Genomic DNA, 25697 nt, shown 5'->3' with positions numbered 1-25697 from the left:
TCGGTTATAGAGATTAAACTCGGGTAATTATTTTAATAATGTACTCTTATATATATGAGGCTCATAACTATTTGAACTAAATTGCTTCATTTTAAATATTCTAAAACTTGGACTGAATATTTTTATATGATAGTCATGTTTTTCATTGTTTCTGAAAATGAAGGATATTATTAAATAATTTGAGTAATTTTTATGCATTTTAAAAGTTCTTTAATTTTCATTAAGTGATTTTAATTTTAATATAAAATATATATATATATATATATATTTTTTTTTTTAAATATAAATTAATATTAATTATAAGATTATATAGAATAATGAATTAATGCTTAATAAATTTAAATTTTAGTGTTAAAATTTATAACTACGAATTTTCCGTTTCTATTTTCTGAAATTTAATTTTAGTATTGATTTAATTATTTTGTTTTTAACAAAAAAAATATTAAAAAAGAAATTAAGCATGTAATGTTTTAATAGGTTAAATACTACCTGATCCCTTAACTTAATTTCAGTTAACGTTTTAGTCATTTATCTTTTTTTTTTCTTTCCAATTTAGTCTTTTATTTTAATTTTAAGTGACAATTTGATCTTTTATGTTTTAAAATGTCAACAATGTTATCCTTTTTTGTAACAAAAATTCATCAAAATTTTCAAAAAAAAAAACTCATAAAATTAATTATTATTTTTAATATAATGTAAATTTCATCAAATTCATAACTTAAATTTTCCAATAAATTTATATTTTCATCTTCAACAACATCAAATAAAGAATGAATATATGAGTTTGATGAATTTGATAAAATTTGCATTATATTGAAGATGATAATTAATTTTACTGGGCTTTGTTTGATAATATTGTTGACATTTTAAAACATAAAAGATCAGATTGTCACTGAAAATTAAAATAAAAGACTAAAACGTTAACTGAAATTAAGTTAATGGACCACATGTGGTATTTAGCCGTTTTAATAAAACAATAATAAATATTATGTTAATTTTTTTTAGTTTTAAAAAAATTATAAATTTTATTATAATTAACTCGAATTTGAGACAAGACGTCCGACCTAATAAGATCGGTATTTGTCAGATGAACTAAGTCTTAAAGAATTTATTGTTTATCTTTATATATTGTTCATTAAACTTTATTTTATTTTTTTATTTTAAAAACATTACAGATTTAATAATTTAGTTCTCCTACTAATTAAAAACGTTCTATAATTTGACATATAAAATTAACTAACAAAGGTTAAGTTGACCTACGAAATTAAAATTTCTTGATATTACCCTTTTAGTTAATTAAACTTAGTATCCTAACTAATTATGTTATAAAAAGTTTTAAATTCAGAAATAATTTTTTAATCATATGAATCTTAAACAATTTAAAGAATTAAATAATCATTCACTTATTTTAAAATTATATAATTTATATTACGAAAGAATTATATAAACTTAAAACTAAACTTATGTTTTCAGTGTTTGGATGCCAAAATCTGGCGAGAAAACAAAGAAAAAATAAACACAAATTTCAATATCCATCTTCCTTTCTTTTGTTTGCTAACAAACTAGAGGGAAAAGAAACAAAAATTGTGGTTGTACACAAAAACGACTTAAAAGACTTATTTGATTTTGTTTCTGTTTTTAGTTTTTTAAAATTAAGAAATTAAGCATGTCATGTTTTTAAAAATTAAAAAATAATTTTTAAAAAGTAGATATAAGAGACGCACTTATTAGATAAATTAGATTAATTAAGAACCAAAACTGAAGAGAATAAGTCAACGGATTACAAAAAATGACATGAAATAACAATCCAATAATACAAACACATGTATTGGACGAATTACATTGGCTAAGAACTCAATTGGATTAGAATAAGCGAATGGATGACGAAAATCACATAAATGTTAATCTAATGACACAAAAACACTTATTGGACGATTTTGATTGACTAAGAACTCAAATAGATTAGAATAAACCGATGGATGATCTTAATCTATTGATACTTATACACTTATTTAACGAACTACATGCCTTAACACCAATTTGGATTAGAATAAAACTAATAAAGATCAAAATGACCTAAAATCTTAATCCATTGAAACTTAAGAACTTATGGGAGAAACTACATTGCCTAAGAACCAAAATGAATTAAAATAAGTATATTAAAGATCAAAATGACCTAAAATCATAATTCATTAATATTTATGCAATTATTGGACGAACTACATTGTCTAAGCACCACAATGGGTTAAAATAAACTTATTAAAGACTAAAATGACCTAAAATCTTAACATATTAATACTTATGCACTTATTGGACAAACTACATCGCATAAGAACAAAAATAGACTAGAATAAACTTAAAGATCAAAATGACCTAAAATCTTAATCCATTGAGGCTTATGCAATTATTAGACAAATTACAATGTCTAAGCACCAAAATGAATTAGAATAAAACTAATAAAAACCAAAATGACATCAAATCTTAATCCATTGAGACTTATACACTCATTGGACGAACTACATTGTATAAGAACAAAAACGGATTAGAATAAACCTATTAAAGACCAAAATGATCTAAAATCTTAATCTATTGAGACTTATGCACTTATTTAACGAACTACATTGTCTAAGCACCAAAATGGAGTAGAAAATACTAATAAAGACCAAAATAACCTAAAATCTTAATTCATTGAGACTTATGAACTTATGAGACGAACTACATTGCCTACGAACCAAAATGGATTAGAATAAATCTATTAAAGGTCAAAATGACTTAAAATCATAACCCATTGCTACTTATGCAATTATTGGATGAACTACATCGCCTAAGAACAAAAATGGACGAGAATAAACCTACTAAAGACCAAAATAACCTAAAATCTTAATTCATTGAGACTTATGCACTAATTGAAAGAACTACATTGCCTAAGCACCAAAATTGATTAGAATAAAACTAATAAAGACAAAAATTACCTTAAATATTAATCCATTGAGAATTAAACACTTATTGGACGAACCACATTGCCTAAGAACAAAAAAGAATTAGAATAAGCCTATTATTGACCAAAATTACCTAAAATCTTAATACATTGGGACTTATGCACTTATTGGATGAACTAAATTCCCTAAGCACCATAATGGATTATAATAAACCTATTAAAGACCCAAATGACATAAAATATTAATCCATTGATATTTATGCACTTATTGGACAAACTACATTGCCTAAGAAAGAAAATGGATTAGAATAAACTTATCAACGACCAAAGTGACCTAAAATCTTAATGTATTGAAACTTATGCATTTATTGGACAAACTACATTGCCTAAGCACCACAATGGATCAATATTTTAGGTCAACCTAGGCTTATTCTATTCCATTTGTGTTCTTAGCCAATGTAGTTCATCCAATAAGTGCATTTGTGTCATTGAATTAACATTTAGGTCATTTTCGTCATCCCTTGATTTATTCTAATCAAATTGGATTCTTAGCCAATGTAGTTTGTCCAATAAACGCATTTGTGTCATTAGATTTAACATTTAGGTCATTTTTCGCATCACTCAACTTATTCTCATACATTTGTGTTCTTAGCCAATCTAATTTACCCAATAAGTGCGTTTGTGTCATTGGATTAACATTTAGGTAATTTTCTTCATCCATCTACTTATTCTAATCCATTTGTGTTATTAACCAATGTAGTTCGTCTAATAATTTTGTTTGTGTTAATGGAATAACATTTAGGTCATTTATGTCCTCCCTCGGCTTATTTTAATCCAATTTCATTTTTAGCCAATCTAATTCTTCCAATAAGTGTGTTTGTGTCATTAGGTTAACATTTAAATTATTTTCTAAGAACGCAAATGGATTGCAATAAGTCGAAGGTGGACTAAAATGATAAAAATATTAATTTAATGACAAAACGCACTTATTGGATGAACTAAATCGGCTAACAAAAAAAAAATGATTAGAATAAGTCGAAGGATGCTAAAATGACCTAAATGGTTATCCAATGACACAAACACACTTACTGTGTGAACTAGATTGACTAACAATCCAAATAGATTAGAATAAGCTGAATGATGATGAAAATAACTTAAATATTAATCTAATGACAATTTAATCTAATGTTAATCTAAATGTTAACCTAAACGTCATCTTTTTGCTTATTCCGTCTTTCCTCTCGCTATTTCCATTCATTTTCTTTTATATGAACAAACTAAATAATAATCTCATTTTCTTTTTAATTAATTTTCCTTCTTCTTATTTTCTTTTTCTATTTTGTTTCCTTTATAATTCTTTTATCAACCAAACAAACCAGGAATGACAGTATATATATACTCCTGTATATAGGAGTAGAAAAAATGTAGATTTATTTTTTCACAATTAAAAAATGGAGTAGCATATCAACGATCTTTATGCCAAGCGTCCTTAATATACGAGTTTCGCATTTGCATGCAAACTTCTTCGATTTCCGTTTCTATCCTTTCTCACACAAGCTGCTAATTTTATTGTCTCATCTGTTATTTTCTTCTTTCCAATCTCGAGTATCGAACACAGCGTTCTCTTTTCTCCCCACTTCACTGATGCAATCAATTTTTTATTTTGCTTTAAACTTAAACCATCCAAAAAATCCGTTGACATTTTATGAATATTTCATGTAGGTTTTAAATAAAAAATATATTTTAGGTATTAATAATAAATATTTATTCAATACATTTTATATTTATCAATATCAGAGAATTGTTCATAAGTTTTTTTTAATATTTATTAACAATAAATATTTATTACGTATTCTTTTATGTATTAGAGATAAATATTTGTTGTGTTGTATTTATCACTGATAATAATTTTTGTATTTATCATTGATAATATATATATATATAATTATATATTTATCACTGTTGTCACGTGTAATTTTTTATATTTATTATAAACAAATATTTATTTTATATTTTTTAATAGTTTTGAAATTGAAAGGAAAAATAAAAGACAAAAACTAACAAATATTTATCTCACCATTTTTTATATTTATCACTTATGTAATTTTATTGGAACTATAACTTTTTTTTGTATAATTATATTGTTATCCTTTTAATTAATGCATTCATTAGTGATTTTAATATTGAAATCATTTATATAGAGTCACTTTTTTATTGCAAATTTATGCACATTATTTATTTACTTTTTTTATGATATACAATTTCTTTTTGTGCAGTTTTTTTGTAGTCTTTATTTACACTAAATAACCATTAAAGTACATAACTATTTAATTCTCAAATAAAACAAAAAGACCAAATTTTGAATAGACAGTATATTTATCACTTATGTAATTTTATTGGAACTATAACTTTTTTTTGTATAATTATATTGTTATCCTTTTAATTAATGCATTCATTAGTGATTTTAATATTGAAATCATTTATATAGAGTCACTTTTTTATTGCAAATTTATGCACATTATTTATTTACTTTTTTTATGATATACAATTTCTTTTTGTGCAGTTTTTTTGTAGTCTTTATTTACACTAAATAACCATTAAAGTACATAACTATTTAATTCTCAAATAAAACAAAAAGACCAAATTTTGAATAGACAGTATTTTAATTTTGATATCACATTCTTTTTTTATATTGATAGTAGAAAACGTCATTTTCGTAAAGGACACTTCTTAAATACTTTTTTTATTAGCACTTCTTAAATACTTATATTTTTTATTCAAAATGAATGTCACTTTAACAATAAAATTTATCTCAAAATAAATGTAATTTTCAATATAATTTTAATTATTTTTTTATAGTACTCTTCAATAATTATTATGCACATAATTTATAAATCATTATTGTACTTTACATTAATGATAATGAGAAACACACCAATAGTTAACATGAGTAGTTTGAAAATCATGATTTCAAAGACAAATTGACATTACGATATGTCTATCGGGAACTATTTTGAGAGTAATTTATATTTGTTATAATGCTAAGTTGTATCTTTTAGAAACAACTTTTGACAATAAGTTGTATCTTTCAAATATCAAATTGACATCATTACATGATGTTTTTTTATTCATTTTAGTCTATGTCAAATGATGATATAATTTTTTTTTGAAAATTAATTTTAGTATAATTACATTATTATCCTTATGTAATTTTGGTAAAATTAATTTTGGTAAAATTTATATCAAATGTTTTTTTGTGTATTAGGGAAAAATATTCGACAAATACTTGTATTATAAATTTATATTTATCACTGTTAATATTTGTCGCGTGTAATTTCTTATATTTATTATTGATAAATATTTGTTCCATATTTTTTAATAGTGTTTGAATTTGAAAAAAAAAAAAGACTAAAGACCAAATAAATATTTATCTCACCATTTTTTATATTTATAATTTATATAATTTTATTGAAATTATAATTTTTTTTTTGTAATTACATTGCATCCGTTAGTGATTTTAATATTGAAATAATTTATATAGATGTCAATTTTTTATTGCAAATTTATGTGCATTATTTATTTACTTTTTTTACGGTTTTTTGGATGATCTTTTATATACAGTTTTTTTTTGTAGTTTATTTTTATTTAAACTAAATAATCATTAAAATATATTACCATTTAATTCTTAAATAAAATAAAAAGACCAAATTTTGAGTAGGCAACATTTCAATTTTGATATCACATTCTTTTTTTATATTGACAGTAGAAAACATGGTTCTTGACTTCTTCTAAAGGACACTTCTTAAGCACTTTTTTTTCATTAGCACTTCTTAAATACTTATACTTTTGATTCAAAATGAATGTCACTTTAACAATCATTTATTTTAAAATAAATTTAATTTTCAATATAATTTTAATTATTTTTTTATAATACCTTTCAATAATTCCTATGCACATAATTTCCAAATTATTATTGTACTTTACATTAATGATAGTGAGAAACACACCAATAGTTAAGATGAGTAATTTAGTAAAACGATTCTTCTTTTTCTTTAAGTATTACAATTTTTAATATATGTGTAAAAATCTTAAATGACATTTATTGTGAGACGAATGAAATATTTGTTAAAAAAATTAATAATAAAAATTTTACATTGAAAAAAAAAACAAAATTTAAACTTTTTAGAAGGAAAATACACAAGTTCCAATGTATTTTTAATATTATGTTTCTATACTTTATTCTATATTTGATCATTAACAAGTGTTTTGGAGCACTTGTTAGCTTTTGTCATTAAAATAAATACTCACTTTAGCATTGTTTTAAAATCCACATCGACAAACCATCATCTTAGTTAATAAAAGTAATAGACATTGTCAAATTGATTTCAGACTTAGTCAAAAACCTAAATTAATTCCCGAACCATCAAAATGTTTATTAGTTTAGGTCTTCGATGTTAAGTATATAATGTGACATATGGTGTGTCACTCTCTTACTCTCACATATGTAGTTGATTTGACGAGAGTTAAAATGACAATAAATTAAATAAAAAAAAAATATGTCAATTTAATCTCTAAATATCCTTAAAAATAAAATTTACCATTAAAATAGATATAATGTAATGTCAATCCAGTCCCTAAAACTAAAATTTGCAATTTAATCCCTAGTCATTCCCAAACAACACCATAATTTGCAATTTAACTTGTATTGATTCAACATATGCTTATTTGCAATATATTCTGAATTACATGTTACAACTAACAACATGTATTTATAAGTTTAATTATTATATTTATCACTTTAATTAGTAAAATTTACAATGTTCACCCTTTTGAATTTGGCATTAGAGCAAATCGACCCTATTCCAACAAGTGTTAGCTAGGTCACTTCCTATTAGAGTACAAAATCCAAATCCAACTCCAAATTCAATTGGTGTTTCTGCTTCTAGGTTCCCAACAATGATATTCATCCCAACTCCTTGGTTTATGCCAAGATTCCAACTCAAAGGCTTTGAAGAAGCTATTCATCAAGTTGTATTTTGAAGTTTTTTTTTTAAGATTGTAGGATGAAGTTGAAGATACAATATTGTTTTATGATTATTGATATAACGATGTAACATAACCCTGGTTGTGTTGGTGTTTGTTTATATTGCATGTGTTTGGTGCTATTATTTTATTGGAATAGTAGGGCACACTATTTGGTTTATATTTCAAATGAATATTATTATTTCTTAAAATTGGATTTGAAATCTTGTGTTTAAATTACAAATATATTTTCAAATTGAATCAAACCAATTCTTGTTGTATAAAATGTATTCAAGATATATTGCAAATAAGTACAAGTTAAATCAATAAAATTTAAATTGAAAATTTTGGTGTTATATAGAAATGAATGGAAGTTTTAATGGATTCTAGCATTGTTTGAGAATGAGCGTATAGGTTAAATTGCAAATTCTAGTTTTAGAGACAAATTGACATTACGATATATTTATTAAAGACTATTTTGACAGTAATATGTATTTTTAAAGGATTTTTATAATAGTAAATTGTATTTTTTATGGACTATTTTGATAATAAATTGTATCTTTTATCAACTTTTAAAAACCAAATTGATATTACATGATATTTATTTTATTTTATTCATTTTAGTCTATGCCAAATCAGCTACACTCGTGGCATTAATACAATGACACATCATATGAGAAATCAATATCCACGTCACCAACTTAATAGAGTTAATGGTCTATTTAACGTTAGAGATTAAACTATCAAACATTTTTATGATTCAATAACTAAACAAAATACTAATTATGTTTATCTATATTGCATATGTTTGGTTTAATCATTTTGTTGGAATAGTATTGGTTTATATTTGATTATATTTCTGAAAATTGCATTTGAAATTCTTATATTTAAGTTACAAATATATTTTTAGATTAAATCAAATCAATTTCTTGTTGTATAAAATGGATTTAGGATATATTTCAAATAAGTACAAGTTGAATCAATAAAAGTTAAATTGAAAATTCTAGTGTTATATGGGAATGAATGCAACTTGTAATGGATTCTAGTGTTCTTTGAGAATGAGTGTATGGCTTACATTGAAAATCATGGTTTCAAGGACAAATTGCCATTACGTTATATCTATCAAGAACTATTTTGAAAGTACTTCATATTTTTTAAGTACTTTTAATAGTAAGTTGTATTTTTCAAACACCAAATTGATATTACATGATGTTTTTTTTTATTCATTTTAGTCTATGTCAAATCAGCTACACATGTGACATTAACACAGTGACACGTCATATGCGACATCAACATCCACATCACTAAGTTGATAGAGTTAACAAACTATTTAATGTTAAAGATTAAACTAACTGACATTTTGATGATTCAATAACTAATTTATGATTTCGATTGTGTTAAAGATCAAAGTGACATTGATATACAATTATAGAGACTAAAATGGTGGTTTATCCAACATGGCCGACAATTCACCTATGTATCAAGACCATATGCAAGAACCCTGTTTAGTGACGGCCCATTTTTTTTTATATGGTATACTCTGAATTTTGAAAAATTGCATTGATATATTTAATTTCTATACATTTTGACCACTATAAATGAGGATTTTAGTGATTGAGCCCCTACCGGTGAAAGATTTAGAGAACATGAGATATGCATGGATCATGTTGTTGCTGACTTTCAAAAAACTGTTAAAAAATTATTTTCAGCCATCGATGGCATTACTAGATTGAGTCGCATATTAGATTACTTTATTTTAAGACGTTTCGCGACAATTTCTAAATTGTGCAAGACAAACTATCAACTTCGAAATCCCTAGGATAAAACAACCCAAATAAAAATTGTATCATATTTCTTCTGCAACGTAAAAAACCATTCTAAAATTACACCCTCTAAATACACCGGTTAAGGCCACTCGTAATATGGTACTATGACCCCATGAAATTGTGAAGCCGAAGAAAGTTTGAGATAAAGCAGAAAGAGAGAAAAATACTCAAACTTTCGGAGTTATTTTGGGTGTCATTTTAAATTGAGCAAAATCCACTATTTATAGAGGAATTCTGTAACTCACGAGATAAAAAAATGCAGTCCAATTGATCGGATCAACATAACATGGCGCACAAAAATAAATAGGTTTTGACCGAGTCGACAAAACAGCCGCGCAAAAATAAGGGAAGATAGCAGAGTAAAAACGTACACGCATTTAAAATATTATATTTTTTCGAATACTAAAAATAATACACCACTTAACCCAAGGACAAGCCCTAGTTGGTCGGACAAAGGCGACACACGCGATGGTCAGTTCGAGTGTGTTCTCTCTCCTTCATAAAATTGGATACCCCTTAGAGCACACCCCAAGTGACATACCTCCGCCTTATAAACACTACTAGTGTGTGATATTCCTCCTTTGTGGGACTTCTTTATTCAATTCACACTAACTAACTAACTATATCGTTTTCAACATCATTTTCTATAAGATAGTATAAACAAATGCGTCTTCTAACTTGAACCTTTGCATAGTAAGTGAGATTCAAATTAAATAAGAGTGACTCATAGTCTTGAACTCTATCTCTAACATCAAATCTCACACAACCTTTTCATATGGTATATTCTCAAAAGCTCGTGCATTAATGACCCTTCCCGTCTATCGCAGTATAGTGAATGCTCTAGAAATTATGCCATGAAATACGACCCCACTTCCATATTCACATAGGTGAGTCTATCACATCATCATTTCATCGCTTTAGAAATCATATTTCTCTAATTTATAATAACATGTTCATCTCATATCACTTCACAACTTGTTATTACCCATTGAATCTAATTCTTGGGATCTCCAATCTTTTAGGCCGGGTTACCATCTTGAGTGACTCATTGATCTAAAGATAATAGTCTCATCCTTTTTGATGTGTTTAGGAATTTCTTTCTAGTTAATCCTTTCGTCAAATGATCAGCTAAATTTTCTTATGTGCGTACATGGATCACTTTAACAGCTCCTTATGAAAGTAACTCTCTCAATGTGTTGTGCTTACGACTTATTTATCGTCCATTACTATTGTATTAACGATTCTCAATCTTTACAAAAGTCGCGGTACTATCGCATTGGATAACACAGTTGGCATTTGTTTTTTTTCCATAAAGAGATCTCAGTTAGTAAACATATTAACCAACTCACTTCTTCACTAGCGGTAGCTAATGCTATCATTTCAGACTCCATAGTAGATTGAACCAATATATCGATGTTTCTTCGATTTCCAAGATACAACTCAACCGGTTATGCTATATATATAGTACCTAGTTACTTTGGAGTCATATGATAAAGTCTTCCAATCAACATCGTTGTATCAATCAAGGACGAGAAAAAATCTTTGATAATGTAATCAAGACCCATGGTCATTTTAAAATATCTCAAGACTCTCTCGGTAGCATGTCAATGCTCTACACTATGTAGCCAATGTCAGGTCTAGTCCCACGATGTAGGCAATGTCGGGTCTAGTACTGTCAGTGGCATACATGAGGCTGTCAATTATGCTCGCATATTCAAATTGTTTAACACCTTCACTAGTGTTTTTGAAAAGTTTAAAACTTGGATCATATGGTGTGCAAGTAGGTTTATATTCAACACATTTGTATTTCTTTAAGATCTTTTCAACATAGTGAAACTGATCCAAAAAAATTATCTTTTCTGACCTAGTAATTTTGATTCCAAGGGTTACACTTGTTTCTCCGATGTCTTTCATATCAAAGTTGCTACACAACAATGATTCACAATATTTACAACATGAATATTTGAACCAAATATAAGTAGGTCGTCTACATATAGACATGATAGTACAAATGCCACTTTTTGATTTGTAATAAATACATTTGTCACTTTCATTCACTTTAAACTCATTTGATATAATCAAGTTATCAAACTTTTCATGTCATTTCTTAGGAGCTTGTTTAATCCCATACATAAATTTATCTTACTTACACACCTTGTTTTGGTTTCCATGAATCACAAAATCTTCATATTGTTCCATATAGATTTCTTCTTCCAAGTCACCATTTGAAAAGAAATAGGTTTGACATCCATTTGGTGTACCACCAAATTATGAATAACAACAAGTGGAATGAGCACTCTAATGGATGTTATTCTTGTAATCGGTGAAAAAGTGTGGAAGAAATGTATATTTTCTCTTTGTCTAAAATCATTAGCTACATGGCAAGCCCTGTATTTATCAACAGTTCCATTGAGTTTTAGTTTCTTTTTCAAGATCCATTTACAACCTATCAGTATGCAACCAGGAGGCAAGTCAACTAAATGTCAGGTCTTGTTAGACTCTAGAGAATCCATCTCATCGCTTATAACTTCTTGCCAAAAATCTGCATCCAAAGACGACAAAGCTTCTTGAAAATTTGCACGATCCTCTTCTAAGGTATAGGCTGAATAATCGAGTCCAAAATCATTAGCAACTCTGACTCTTTTACTTCTTCGAGGTTCTGTTTCACCTTGTTTGTTACCTTTAGTGTTCCTCATCACAAGAACGTGACTTGTTTCTCTGCCCCCACTATTTCTCGATTTGAAAAAGAATCTATTTTCATAGAAGTCAACATCATTTAACTCTATGATCACTTTAGCTTTTAGATCATAGGCTCTACTAGCGAGTTTAACTCACTTGGGATCAGAGATTCTAACATAAGCCACACATCCCCAAGTTTGAAAATAAGACAAGTTCGATTGTCTTTTCTTTAAAATCTCATAAGGAGATGTTTTTTTTGTTGAGACAAAATCTCTCTCAAATGTTTTAATGATAACAAAATTGTTTCAAAGATTTTGATTATGTGTGGTATCTAACATGTGCTCTTGAGTGTATCAAATTTAGAAAACAGGTTCCTCAACTTCTTGATTAGATGAAGTGTTTTTTACACATTTTAATGTCCTCTACGTTAGAGGATAAACAAAGTGAACGATGAAATTATGACCTCTATGTTGCCTATCCATCCTCGCACGTGGGAAAATGAGTAAAAATACCAAAGAACAAAAAGTTATGTCCTTGACTAAAAAGACAAGACACTACAACTGTTGGAAAAGAAAAAGCCAAAAAGCACAAGTCACATCAAAATTAATGGAAGCTCCATCCTCCTATCCGAGGATGGACTGGAACACTTATCCTCCTAACTTTCTTCTAACAACGACAACTGAAGGACATATTTGCAATTCTAAATAAAGACTGTGAGCAATCATCTAAGTCTCCAACGTATACTTTGTACTTCTCTTTATTTTTGAAGCACCATCACCTCTATTAATTCAAATGAACTCATCTTCATCAAACACAACAAAATATCATACAAAAGAGAAAGATTAAAGCTGTGAAGAGCACACTCATCCTCTCAGAATACTTTATACTATTCTTAAGTATATCTTTGAAACCAACCTCTTAGAAACTTTATCTTAGTGGAAGAATCATACTCTTTTCAAAACTCTCAAAAATCTATATATCCTCAAGTTAATATTATCTTGTTGATAGTTGTAAAACAAGAAGATAAATTGTGTATGAAAGCTTGTTGAGGCTAAGAAAATACATAATGAAAAGAGTCTCTTTAGATGACAAATCTTTTTGAGCCATAATGAAAACTCGCAAGTTAGGGAGGACTAGATGTAACCCATTTTGGGTGAACCAATATACATTTGGATGTGTCATTTTCTATATTATCTTCTCGTTATTTTGTCTAACTCTCAATTCAATTAAAAACGTATATCCTCTAACATCTATCTACTATCCTCACATAAAGGATACAATTAAAAATAAATAAAATAAAAGAAAAATACAATATCTCTAATCAACCCCCCTTCTAGTGATATTTTAGCTACTTCATTGTTCTTAGATTTAGGAACTATACTCAAAATATAGCAAATAGTTAATAACATTTCCCTCACCAATAAGATGCAACATCAGAGTTAAGCATGAGAGAAACAACTAGTTCAATAAGAGTTTTATTATTTCTTTAAGCTTTATCATTCGTTTTAGGCGAACATGGTGCAGTTATTTCACGTATAATTCGTTGCAGTTTATAAAAATCATTAAACATACTAGAATCATATTCAGTTCCTCTATCACTGCGAAACCTTTTAATCTTTCTACTAAATTGATTTTCAATTTCAGTTACAAAGATCCTAAACATGTCAAATGCTTCACTTTTATTTTTTATTTTATATAGAAAAGTATAATCATAACAATTGTCAATAAAAGTGATAAAATAACATTTTTCATTTTTTGTTAAAGCCCTATCAAGTTCACATATATCGGAGTGTATTAAATCTAAATGTTCAGATTTTTTGATTTCTGATTTATGTGAACTCTTTGTTATTTTAACTTGTTTACAAAAATCACATTTTTCAAAATCATTTAAGGATAACTTTGTAATTAAACCTAAGTTACTAAGTTACTTAAGTTTGAAATCACATTCGTTCACATGATAGAGTCTAACATTCTAAATATTAAAATCGCATAATATTTAAGGATAATGAGAGATTTTATTAATTTCAACATTTAATTTAAACATGCCATCATTGATGTACATTTTTCCAGCAAAAATATCATTTTCAGAAATGGTGTTGAAATATACCCCTATAGACCGAGTAAACCGACCTTATTCAGAATCGAACCAAAAACCAAAGTTTTCCTTATATATGGAATATGCATCACGTCCTTCATAATCAAGGTCTTTTCATAGGTGAATATTAATTTCACATCTCCAATACCAACAACATTAGTGGTATGATAATCTCCCAACAAAATTTTCTTATCTTCAGTAGCTGTATATGTTTTAAATATAGCATAATCATAAAAGACATGACGAGATGCGCACAGTGTCTATCCACCATCCATCTGATCCACCAACAATGTTGATTTCAGTTATCATAGCAATGAATTACCCTCTAGTCAAGTTAGCCTGCTAAGCAGAGCTTGACCTGCTCCTATACTTGCGTGCTTATAACCTTGTTTCCGTTAAAGCAAAGAAATGGTGGGATATAATCATTTCTAGGAGGTGGTTGCTGCTTTATAATTAGAATCTTTGGAGGGTTCTCATTATTGTTAATGTTCTTTATATCGCAGTTCTAATTTTCAAGTTGTTTGTTGTTGGCTTCAAAATTGTCCCGATGAATTTATTGTTGTTGTTTGAAGTAACTAGTACTTCATCTTTTTGGTCTTATTTACGGGATTCTTCCTCAATTCGGAGACGGGTTATTAGACTCAAAAGTGAAAATTATTTTGTTTTATTCCTGAGAGAATTTTTAAAATCTTTCTAAGTCGGAGGTAGTTTGTCAATTATAACATAAATTTGAAATTGTTCATATAAAGTCATACTTTCAGAGATGATCTCATGAGCTATTTTTTGAATTTCATGGGATTGAGCCTCCACTTATTTTTCGTTGGTCATCTGATACTTGAGGTAGTGACTCACAACATACTTTTTAGCTCCAACTTCCTCGATATATATTTCTTCTCTAGAATATCTCAAACATCTCTAGCAGTATTGCTAGAATTATAGTAATCATATATATCATCATCAAGTACATTTGAAATATAATTCTTACAAAGGTAATCATTATGTTCCAATTGGTTAATTCAATAACTTTCTTATCCTTTTATGTTTGTTCATCTGTTTCTTGAACAATATGAATGTCATCTTTTAGAAGGTTGACAATCTTTTTTATGCTTACCAAAAATAGCATCTTTTATTGCCATCATTTCAAGTGACATCCCTCAATTCAAAACAATTTATTGAAATCAGAAATAGTAGAACCAGACCCAATAATTTCATCGATAGACATGATAGAAAGAAACGTCTTAAAACTATTATTTTTGAGTTTGGAAAAACTATTTAAATTTTTTTTCCAGCCACTGATGATATTACTAGGTTGACTCGCAGACTATATCGCTCTTTTTAAGACGTTTTGTGGCATTGTCTAAATTGTGCAAAACATGTTATTAGCCGCGAGGTTCCTAAGATAAAATAGCTCAGATAAAAACTATATCGAAGTTCTACTGCACCGTAGAAAACTATTCTAGAATTATATCCTTCTTAAATATGATGGTTAAGGTCATTCGTAATATGGTACTATGACCACTTGAAATTGTGAAATAGAAGAAAATTTGAGATGAAGCAGAAAGGAGCAAAGAGAGAAAAAATTCAGATTTTTGGAGTTTTTTTTTTGTCGTTTTAAATTGAACATAATCCTCTATTTATAGAAGAATTCAATAACTGACAGGAAAAAAAAATGTGGTTGACCGGATCAACAGAAACTGCCGCACAAAAATAAATAGGTTTTGACCAAATTGAAAAAACTGTAGCGCAAAAATAAAAAAGGAGTTGAAGAAATTCATTGTTGACTGTTGGCTCAGTGGAAGGCAAAAAAGTGTCAAATATCATAGAGAAAAAACACACATATTTAAAATATTTTACTTTAATTCACCCTAACTAGCTCTACGGTTTTCAACCTTATTTCCAATAGATCATGTTAAGATTGTACCACATGATAATTTTTGGCTTAATTGAAATGTTAGCAAGTGTCCAAGAGCACGTTACACATAATGTTCACTTTTATTATATTGGATATAACATGCAATATAAGTTAATACTTTTGCTTGCTTTTTCAATTAAAACTGAAATTTCGTTAGAAAAAATTAAACAAGCAAAGTATTTCTTAGTGATACTTGATTATTCTCCTGATATTAGTCACCAAAACAAATGTTTTTGATAATAAGACATGCGGATGTTTTTTCAAATTTTGTTTCTATTGAGGAATCTTTTTTAAGATTTTTGTATGTGAGTGATACAACTAGCCAAGAGCTTTTTGATGTTTTACAGGGTGAATTGAAAAATCTTGATCTTGATCTATTTGATATGTGAGGACAAGGTTATGATAATGAATCAAATATGAAAGGAAAACATCAAGGTGTACAAAAGAAACTTTTAAACATAAATCCGAGACCTTTTATAATCCTTGTGGTTGTCATAGTCGTAATTTGACATTATGTGATATGGCTAATTCTTGTATTAAAGTTAAATATTTATTTAGAGTTGTTCAACGCATTTATACAATTTTTGACAATTCTACTAAAAGATGACAAATTTTAAAAGATAATGTAAAATGATTGACTTCAAAATCCTTGTTATTCACTCTTTGGGAAAGTCGTGTAGATAGTGCCAAAGTTATAAAAGCTCAAATGTCAGATTTTAGAGAAGATTTATTTGAAGTGTCGAAAAAGGATCTTGATACTAAAATAAGAAGTGAAGCTAAATCCTTAGCAATAAATGAGCTTGGTGATTTTTAGTTTTTAATGGCTATAATTATTTGGCTTGAAATATTGTCTGTAATTAATTTGGTTAGTAAACTTTTACAATCAAATGATATGCTTACTGATGTTGCTATGGAAAAATAAAGGGTTTAATTTCATTTTTTGAGGAATGTAGAGAAACTGATTTTTATAATGTCTTGAATAATGATAAGGAAGTTGCTATTGAATATTGACTCTATTTCCTCAAAGCCTAATAATTAGAAGAAAAAGACAGTTTGCATGAAACAATCAATGCATCAAAAGTTGGAAGACAGGGTCGTTATTCACCAATTTATAGTCATATCCAAGTTTGTTGGCACGATCATGAAATTCATCCATCTCGTTAGCTGGAACCTGTATTCCAACTAGTACATTTGCTCCAGATTCACCCTGTTGACCACAACAAGCACAAGAATGTCATTAAATTGCATTGGTCAATGAAAAATAACAAGTACAAAAAAAACATGCAGTATTTGACTAGATAAATAGGTCACCAATTCCTACCTGCGCACGGTAATGGAATAAGCTGATATTCCAACGCGGATTGAAGGAATCCAAAAATTTCATCAAAGCACCAGGTCTTTCTGGAAAGGTAAAACAACAAAAAACCTCGTTCAGGATATCCGACCGGCCTCCCATCTGAAAAATGTTTTCACAACAAAGAAAACTTAGTAAAATACAAAAACAAAATTCATAGGTTGGTGGTTTGGTATAGTCAAAGGGAAAAGGAAATCATAAAATTCAAAATGAAAGGAGTTCATTAGGCCAATTTACCATGTAACGCAAATGATCCTTCGCCACGTCACTTTCTGAGAGATTGTGAGTTTCAAGCTGAGATGATTCCATTCTCTCCTGCATTTTTCTTAGTTCTTTGGGTGTGTGAACCCCAACACTAAATGCAATGAATAATAAAATATTATTGGTCTTGGCATAACATTTATTATCAACATCTATTTGCCACAAAAAATTGAAACTCATTGAAAACTACTCCTATGGTCCTCCTATATATAAAGAAAAATTCCAAATACGGATGAAATCATTTAATGCTATACATTTATTGCAGAATGGTGAGACTCATTTATATAGGATAGATGCATTTGTAGTTAACATGAAATAAGGGTATAAAAATAAAATAGACAATTAATGCATCTCAAAATGTGACTTTTTCTTAGAATTGGGACAAAAAGAAGTTTCAAACATTTTCGTCCGAAGGGAGTAATAAATTGTGCAAGAGAGATGGTAAATTGTCAACATTATAGAAATAGAAGATAGGTTACATATTTGGTTCATGTCTTTCTCATTTTTGTTTTTTTCTTTTCAATTTAAATCTATAAGTTCAATTTAATTTTAAAATTATCCCTGCGGTTAGTTGCTGTTAAAAAAAGTTGTGAAATGGAAGGGTGACCTAACAGTTTGACATGACAGAGAAATAAATTAAATAATTAAATAAATTAAAAAAAGAAATAGAAAAAAGAAATGAAGAACGGTTGATAAGTTTGGGGATTAAGATTCTCTCATTGCATTAGTATCACCAGATCACCAACTTCAAATCACCATATATTACCAATATCTAATCACCAATGCATTATCAACAAAAAATTGACAACTACAAGGGGCCTACAAACAAAAACAAAAAATTAAAGATTAAACTTAGTAAATATTTAAGAAAAATTACTCACATCCCATTTAGGACATCTCCAAAATCGCCATTTAGGTTTTCATCGGTGTAAGAGATGAACATATGTACTACTTTCCAACACCTACATTCTAACAACTGAAAACGAGTTGACTTTTTGCAGACGAAGATGATGTCATGGTTGAACGAAGAAGAAGCAGATGAAGACTCGAAGATGATGGTGATGCGATGATGGTGATTCAATGATGGTGATGTGATGTTAGTGATTTGATAATGGCGATGCGATGAAAGAGAATGGAGGAGAGAACCTTAATCCCCAAACTTATTTATGCTTTTGGATGGAGAGACTAAAATATAACACCTTCAACTTTCCTGCGTTTCTTTGTTAATCAATTTAATTACTTAATTTCATTTTTTTTATTATTTAATTTACTCTTCTGCCACGTCAATCCTCCGTTTGCCAACATAAGCTTGGCAGAGATGATTTTAAAACTAAATTGAATTTACAGGATTTAAATTGAAAAAAGAAAAACTTGTTGGGACGAAAATGAGAAAGACATGAACTTACGAGACAGATCAAATATTAATCCTAGAACATATTAATATATCAAAAATTGATTATACACAGGAAAGACAATGCATCTAGTCTATTGCTATGATCTTACCTGTAAAGGACAACAGCTTTGTCCCTGGAAGTGTATCTGTATTTGAATTCTGTGATACTCATCTGCCCCACCTGCCAATCCAGAAGAAAATCAGTTCAACTATGCACAACTTTGTTTTAAAAAAAAAAATAACAATAAAGTAGTATACATATACCAATTGACAAAACCGTTTGAAACTATCAGGCTCCTCTGGAAGGACAGTTAACATCAGAGCTTCTTGTTTACGACCAACATTAGCAAGTTCAGTTACTATTCTAAGTTTATCAAAATTCATGTTTGCTCCAGAGGTTATTGCTACAACATTTTCCCCTTTGATCCCATAATACTTGCAGTATGCCTCAGCTCCAGCAAGAGCAAGAGCGCCTGCTGGTTCTAATATGCTCCTTTTTTCCTCAAACATGTCCTGCAACAAGATTTATCTACATCATGTCCTAAGAGTTTAATTCCTAAAGAATCTTGGTGTTTTCCATTTGATGTGCTAAACATTCAAAGATCTATGCACAAAAACAAGTCCAGCAAGAGCGCCTGCTGGTTCTAATATGCTCCTTTTTCCCTCAAACATGTCCTGCAACAAGATTTATCTACATCATGTCCTAAGAGTTTAATTCCTAAAGAATCTTGGTGTTTTCCATTTGATGTGCTAAACATTCAAAGATCTATGCACAAAAACAAGTCCAGCAAGAGCGCCTGCTGGTTCTAATATGCTCCTTTTTCCCTCAAACATGTCCTGCAACAAGATTTATCTACATCATGTCCTAAGAGTTTAATTCCTAAAGAATCTGTGGTGTTTTCCATTTGATGTGCTAAACATTCAAAGATCTATGCACAAAAACAAGTCCCAATTTTTATGGATACAAACAAAAAAGCAAGATTTGGACGAAAAACAGCTTACCAACTTAAGATTAGTTGGCATGCTACCAACATGAAAAACTACTGACCTATAATTAAAAGACTAAAAGATAAGCCTACCCAATACCAAGGTAAATGACCTAAGGCCCAATTTATGTTCCAAATGGTCAAATTAGCATTTGGTCCATGTGAGCAGCCCTCTCCATGCGTATTAGACAATGTTTAAAAGTATAAAGTAAAATTAACAGCCAAATTCATATAATAATAACACATGTTGTGATTTAATGGAAAAGAATCCGAAGTTGACAGTTAAGTTGCAGCGTAATAGGTTCTTTCTATCCTACCACTGCCAACTCTCTCTCCAATCCCTTCACAAAACCATATAGAGAGAACAAAAACATCATAAATTATATATAAACACATGAAGCATTTGATAATTCTTTGATTACACAACTAGAAAGAGTTTGTAAAGTAATTCTACTTTGAGCTATTATATGCAAAATACTCCTCCACCCGTCAATTCAAAAATTGTTATTGCTTGCTGACTAGTAAGTCATCAATCAAATCTGATTTCTTAACCAATTTGATTACCCAGCACTTAAAGTTATGATCAGCCGTAAAACTTCATGAAAGATAGATGGAAATGAGATTTTAATCCAGCATCAAAACAATGAAAATATAGATTTAAATTCATTTTACAAGATACTGATTTTCTCAATAGAGTAGTTACCATATATTATGGTGGTATGTGTACTGTGTACAGCACCAGGGATTCTAAATGCAAACTTTCACAGACGGAAGGGCATCTCACCTTAATCGATGCACAAATTGCATCACGGCTTACAAGAACAATACCATCTACCAATCCCTTGCACAAGCGAAAAGTTTCTTCACCAACCTCTTTAACAGCCACACCATCTGCAAATCTTCCAACCTGGTCCAAAATCACTCTATGGCCATGATGAAGTGACAAAGCCATAGCATTCGCATCAGTAGGTTCCACTCCAATAATCTTTACCTGTGTACATTAAAAATATGTCAACAGTTAGTTAATCACCCAACTCTTCTAAATAAGAACGAAGGCACATGCAATGACAAAAAATATCAGCACAACATCACGCAAACAAACCTGTGGAGAAACCCTCTTCACATAAGCGGCAATACCAGCAATGAGACCACCACCTCCCACAGGCACAAAGATTGCATGAACCGGGCCCTGCATATGGCGCCAAATTTCCATCCCAATAGTTCCCTGACCCGCAATAACATCGGGATGATCAAAAGGAGGTATAAACATACGACCCTCCTCTTTTGCGCGCTTCTTAGCATATGCTTGTGCTTCATCATAGGAATCTCCTATAAGAACAACAGTAGCACCCATCCTCTCCACAGATTTCCACTACAAAATTCAAATAGAAAAAGTAGAAACACAACTTAATAATCGACCACATTAATTAGTTCTTCATCGAGATATAACACAAAACAAACAAGATAGAAAAAGTAAATAAATGAATACCACCTTGATGTCAGGAGTGGTAACGGGCATAGCAATAACAGCGTTGCATTTCAATCTCTTGGCAGACAAGGCAACTCCTTGAGCATGATTTCCAGCAGAAGAGCATATAACCCCTTTCTCCAAAACTTCCTTTGGAAGTTTAGCCATCATATTATAAGCTCCACGGAGCTTAAACGAGAAAACCTATGATAATCCAAAAATTTCATTATAATTACTAAACAATTACATAATAATAACTACACAATCCACAATTTCATAAACATATTATAAAGCTAAGTAATGAACAAAAAACAGTTAATAATCATAATAATAATAAAGTTGTTTGGTGCTAAAAGTTTGACTTGATAACTTTAAGGATAGAGTTCAAATCCCCTTGGGACGATTGTAAAATTGGCATAATTCACTTTAATTAATGATATAGTTGGTCAATGACAATGAGAAAATGAAAATTGATTCTTACGGTTTGCATATCCTCGCGCTTGAGCCAAATGTTAACACCAAGTCTTTCAGATAGCTTTGGTGCCAATTCAAGAGGAGAGTCCTCGGCAACATCATAGACTCTAGAAGAGAGTATCTTAGTCAAATAATCCATAGCACCGTTTATATCATCGTCGTTACCAGAATGTGATCGGTCAGGAACAGCTCCGACGTAACCAGGTGGATATTGAAGTGAATCAGGAGAAACCCTGATTGAAGGAGGAGGAGACATTGGCGACTCAACGGGAGTGGGAGAAGGAATGGAAACTAACTCTGCGGGTTTGGAGAAGGCGCCGGCGATGAAGAGCTTGGGACGAGGGTTTGCTTGAAGAGTGGTGGGCAGCATTTTGTGGAGAGGGTGGCGGTTGTGAGGGAGGAGGAGCTGTGGGTGAGCGGTGGAGAATCGTAGTGCATCCATGATTTGGTTCTTTAAAGCAGAAGAGTGAAAAGGCAGTGAATGTGACTGGCGTTTAATTAGGCCTAGATTTCTTAGAGTTATTATTACGTTCAGATCTGTCCAAGTTCTCTGGTCATGGTATTCTCTTTGATATAAATGAAGCCTCCTCTATTCTTCCTCTACCTCTAAAGCAGCTACTAGGTCATTTAGGGTCAAGTCTTGATGTAAACCTTTCTCCACCAATTCATAGCATAAACGAACTGCTTCTGCAGCCTTGTTAAGTTTACAAAGATTGAGAATAACTGCATTACACAAATCAATGTCAACATTTTGCATGTTTACAATGCCCAATAGACTACTTCCAATTTAGATTAGCACAACAGTTTAGTAATTGTTGTCTGTGTCACAAGGGGGTGTTTAGCTAACTCATTAGGAAGATAACATCAAAACCAACAAAAATTTGGAATAGTATGTCAAGATAACTCATTCTGAAGTAAAACCTCAGAACTGAAAATAAAGTAACACGCATGTAAATACAATGGAGAACAAATTATGCAAACTAAGAACACCTCAGAACTGATTTTTGCTGCAAAAAGTATGCTCACAGAAGGATGACACGGTTGAGTCAACTATTAGATATGTTTCATTCCTCGGGATTTTGTCATATGTTAAATTTGAGGTGGAATGAGATGGATATTAATGAACATATGATTTTTTTCGTAATCCAATTCAATTCCTATTCAGAAATTATTAAAACTATTGAAATGATTCTACAAACATAACTGAGAAAGCCACAAGACTAAAAAATAGGATTGATAGCCAATATTTTGTTGGGAAACATTTCACATTTCAAAGTATGGAAATCTAATGCATGGAAAAAGGGTTGAAGATTTCAAGATCTATGAATTTGACCAATGAGACTTGCACATTCAACTTAGAAAAATGAATTAAGAGTTTCTAAAACTCACTGAAATTGTGAAGTATTAACCTCTTTTTGGATGAAGTCAAATTCTATAAATAGAAAGACTAATGAAGATGTGAAGTATCTCCAAATTTGAGTAATCATGAGAAGAGTTGTAGAATCTCTATTTTAAGTGCTTATATATATAGTTCAGGTATCTCTAACCATGTCATAGTCAGAGGAGGGTACGGGTGATTATTTGTTTTATTTAAAAAAGTTTATGTATTTATTTTTAATTTTTAAAAACATACATTTGATAAAAGAAAAGCATGTAAACAAGTACAAAGACCTGTCTAAATTCTGTTAAATGACCAAGACTACACGAATATCAAATATTATGATGGAATGTTAAATAATCTGCAGTTTGAAATAAAATATAAATAAATAATTTTAAAAGTGAAAATGTGAACTTACTGTCACACCTTTCAACCTAAATGGTATTGATGTTCATGAACAGTGACAAAAGAACTCAGCTCAACCAACTCAATGTTTCGCATAAAGAATCGACCTTATAAACAGTTGTGAAGGGACTTAGAAGATGAGAATGGAGTTGGCAATTTGAAAAAGGAGAGATTCAGTGTTATTTATATTTTATTTGCAATGTTTTAACTTTGAAGCAGGAAAAGAGGCCAAATGAATCATTGTATATTATATTATGTATATAAAAATAAAATAAAAAGGAGGACTGATGGAATATACAATTGAATTAAACATGACTTTATCATGTTTCTTTTTATTCAACAAAAAGAGTGCTGTTTTGTTTGTCAGGTCTGTATTGTAATTATAAAGTAACCGATCCGGATTGCCTACCTTTTAAGCGGGAAAGGCACCATGCCTTTGGACCAATCTGATCCGTCCGATCAAACGCAAGATCATGCCACGTGTTCATTTTTTATATTAAACTTCAATGTATCAGTAATTTGAGTTAATCTAATCATATATAAGTTCTAAACGATCATAGAGAAATAGATGAAAAGGCAAACTCTGAAATTGATTGAAGGAAAATAACAAATTGGAAAACAAAATTCAGAGAGTGAAATTGATAAGAGGTTGAAAGGAAAAGAACAATTAAAAAGAGGGAAACTATTATAAACCTCGGCGCCAAAAATGCGACGGGAAACGACGAGGTGCGGCTGCGGGTTGCATGGAGGCGGTGGGCGACGGCAATAAAGGAAGAGAGTGTTATCTTGCTTGATCTCATAGTACTACAGTTTTATTTTTAGAGTGCGATTGATCTGGAGCGTGCGATTGATCGAACAGGTCAGATTGACCCAAAGACATGGTAGGTAGGCAGTCCGATCCTTAGGTAACCTAGCTTGGTTTCACGTGCTTCTCTTAACATTTAATTTCTTTTCTCCAATTATAATAATAAGAATTCAACTTATATCTTATAAATTTAATATATACCTTTTTTATCACTAAATTAAATTATTAAGTTAAATTCTTACAATTTATGCATTTTAAATGTGGAGGGCTATTATTATTATTATTATTATTATTATTATTATTATTATTATTATTATTATTATTATTATTATTGTGGCCCTTTGTCCATTTTTCTTAATAAAAAATTAAGTCTTAAAAATATAGATACTATATTCTTAAAATGACAAGAGCGGTAAATAAGAATAAAATCATAAATAAAACTTTAAAATAAATGATAATATTGAAATAAAAATTGTTATATTAAAATTTGGTATCCTTCTATACGGATATAGATATTTTAACAAATTCAATTATTTAATTAAATTAAATAAGATTGTGAATAAATTAATTAAATGAAAAAAAAAATCAAACCAAACAAATGAATATATTATATTTAAATGATAAAATTATCTTTACGAAATAACTATATACTATATTTTTTTTAAATTAATTTTTTATAATACTTTAAAATATTACGAATT

At 29.4% G+C, this 25697-nt stretch overlaps 1 protein-coding gene across 4 annotated transcripts; it reads right to left on the bottom strand.

The window, feature by feature from the left end:
• Nucleotides 1–17381: 17381 nt before the first annotated feature.
• On the bottom strand, nucleotides 17382–25033 carry LOC101494789 (threonine dehydratase biosynthetic, chloroplastic-like). 4 transcript variants are annotated; one of them, XM_004497502.4, is made up of 10 exons: nucleotides 24885–25033; nucleotides 22416–23131; nucleotides 21959–22138; nucleotides 21569–21838; nucleotides 21251–21457; nucleotides 19745–19993; nucleotides 19591–19661; nucleotides 18064–18181; nucleotides 17794–17928; nucleotides 17382–17679 (listed from the first exon to the last, which is right to left on the bottom strand). In XM_004497502.4, the coding sequence occupies exons 2-10, from the start codon at nucleotides 22848–22850 to the stop codon at nucleotides 17539–17541; spliced, it is 1806 nt and encodes a 601-aa protein (XP_004497559.1). In that variant the 5' UTR covers nucleotides 22851–23131; nucleotides 24885–25033; the 3' UTR covers nucleotides 17382–17538. The 4 variants fall into 4 exon arrangements, with proteins under 4 accessions (XP_004497559.1, XP_012570332.1, XP_004497558.1 ...); XM_012714878.3 differs by lacking the exon at nucleotides 24885–25033 and adding an exon at nucleotides 24205–24461; XM_004497501.4 differs by lacking the exon at nucleotides 24885–25033 and adding an exon at nucleotides 24213–24461.
• Between the last annotated feature and the right edge of the window lie 664 nt (nucleotides 25034–25697).

The sequence above is a fragment of the Cicer arietinum genome, chromosome 4 (assembly GCF_000331145.2).
Source record: "Cicer arietinum cultivar CDC Frontier isolate Library 1 chromosome 4, Cicar.CDCFrontier_v2.0, whole genome shotgun sequence".
Classification (NCBI taxonomy): Eukaryota; Viridiplantae; Streptophyta; class Magnoliopsida; order Fabales; family Fabaceae; genus Cicer; species Cicer arietinum.
Note: the sequence above shows the minus strand (reverse complement) of the source record. Positions and strands in the feature narration are given on the sequence as shown.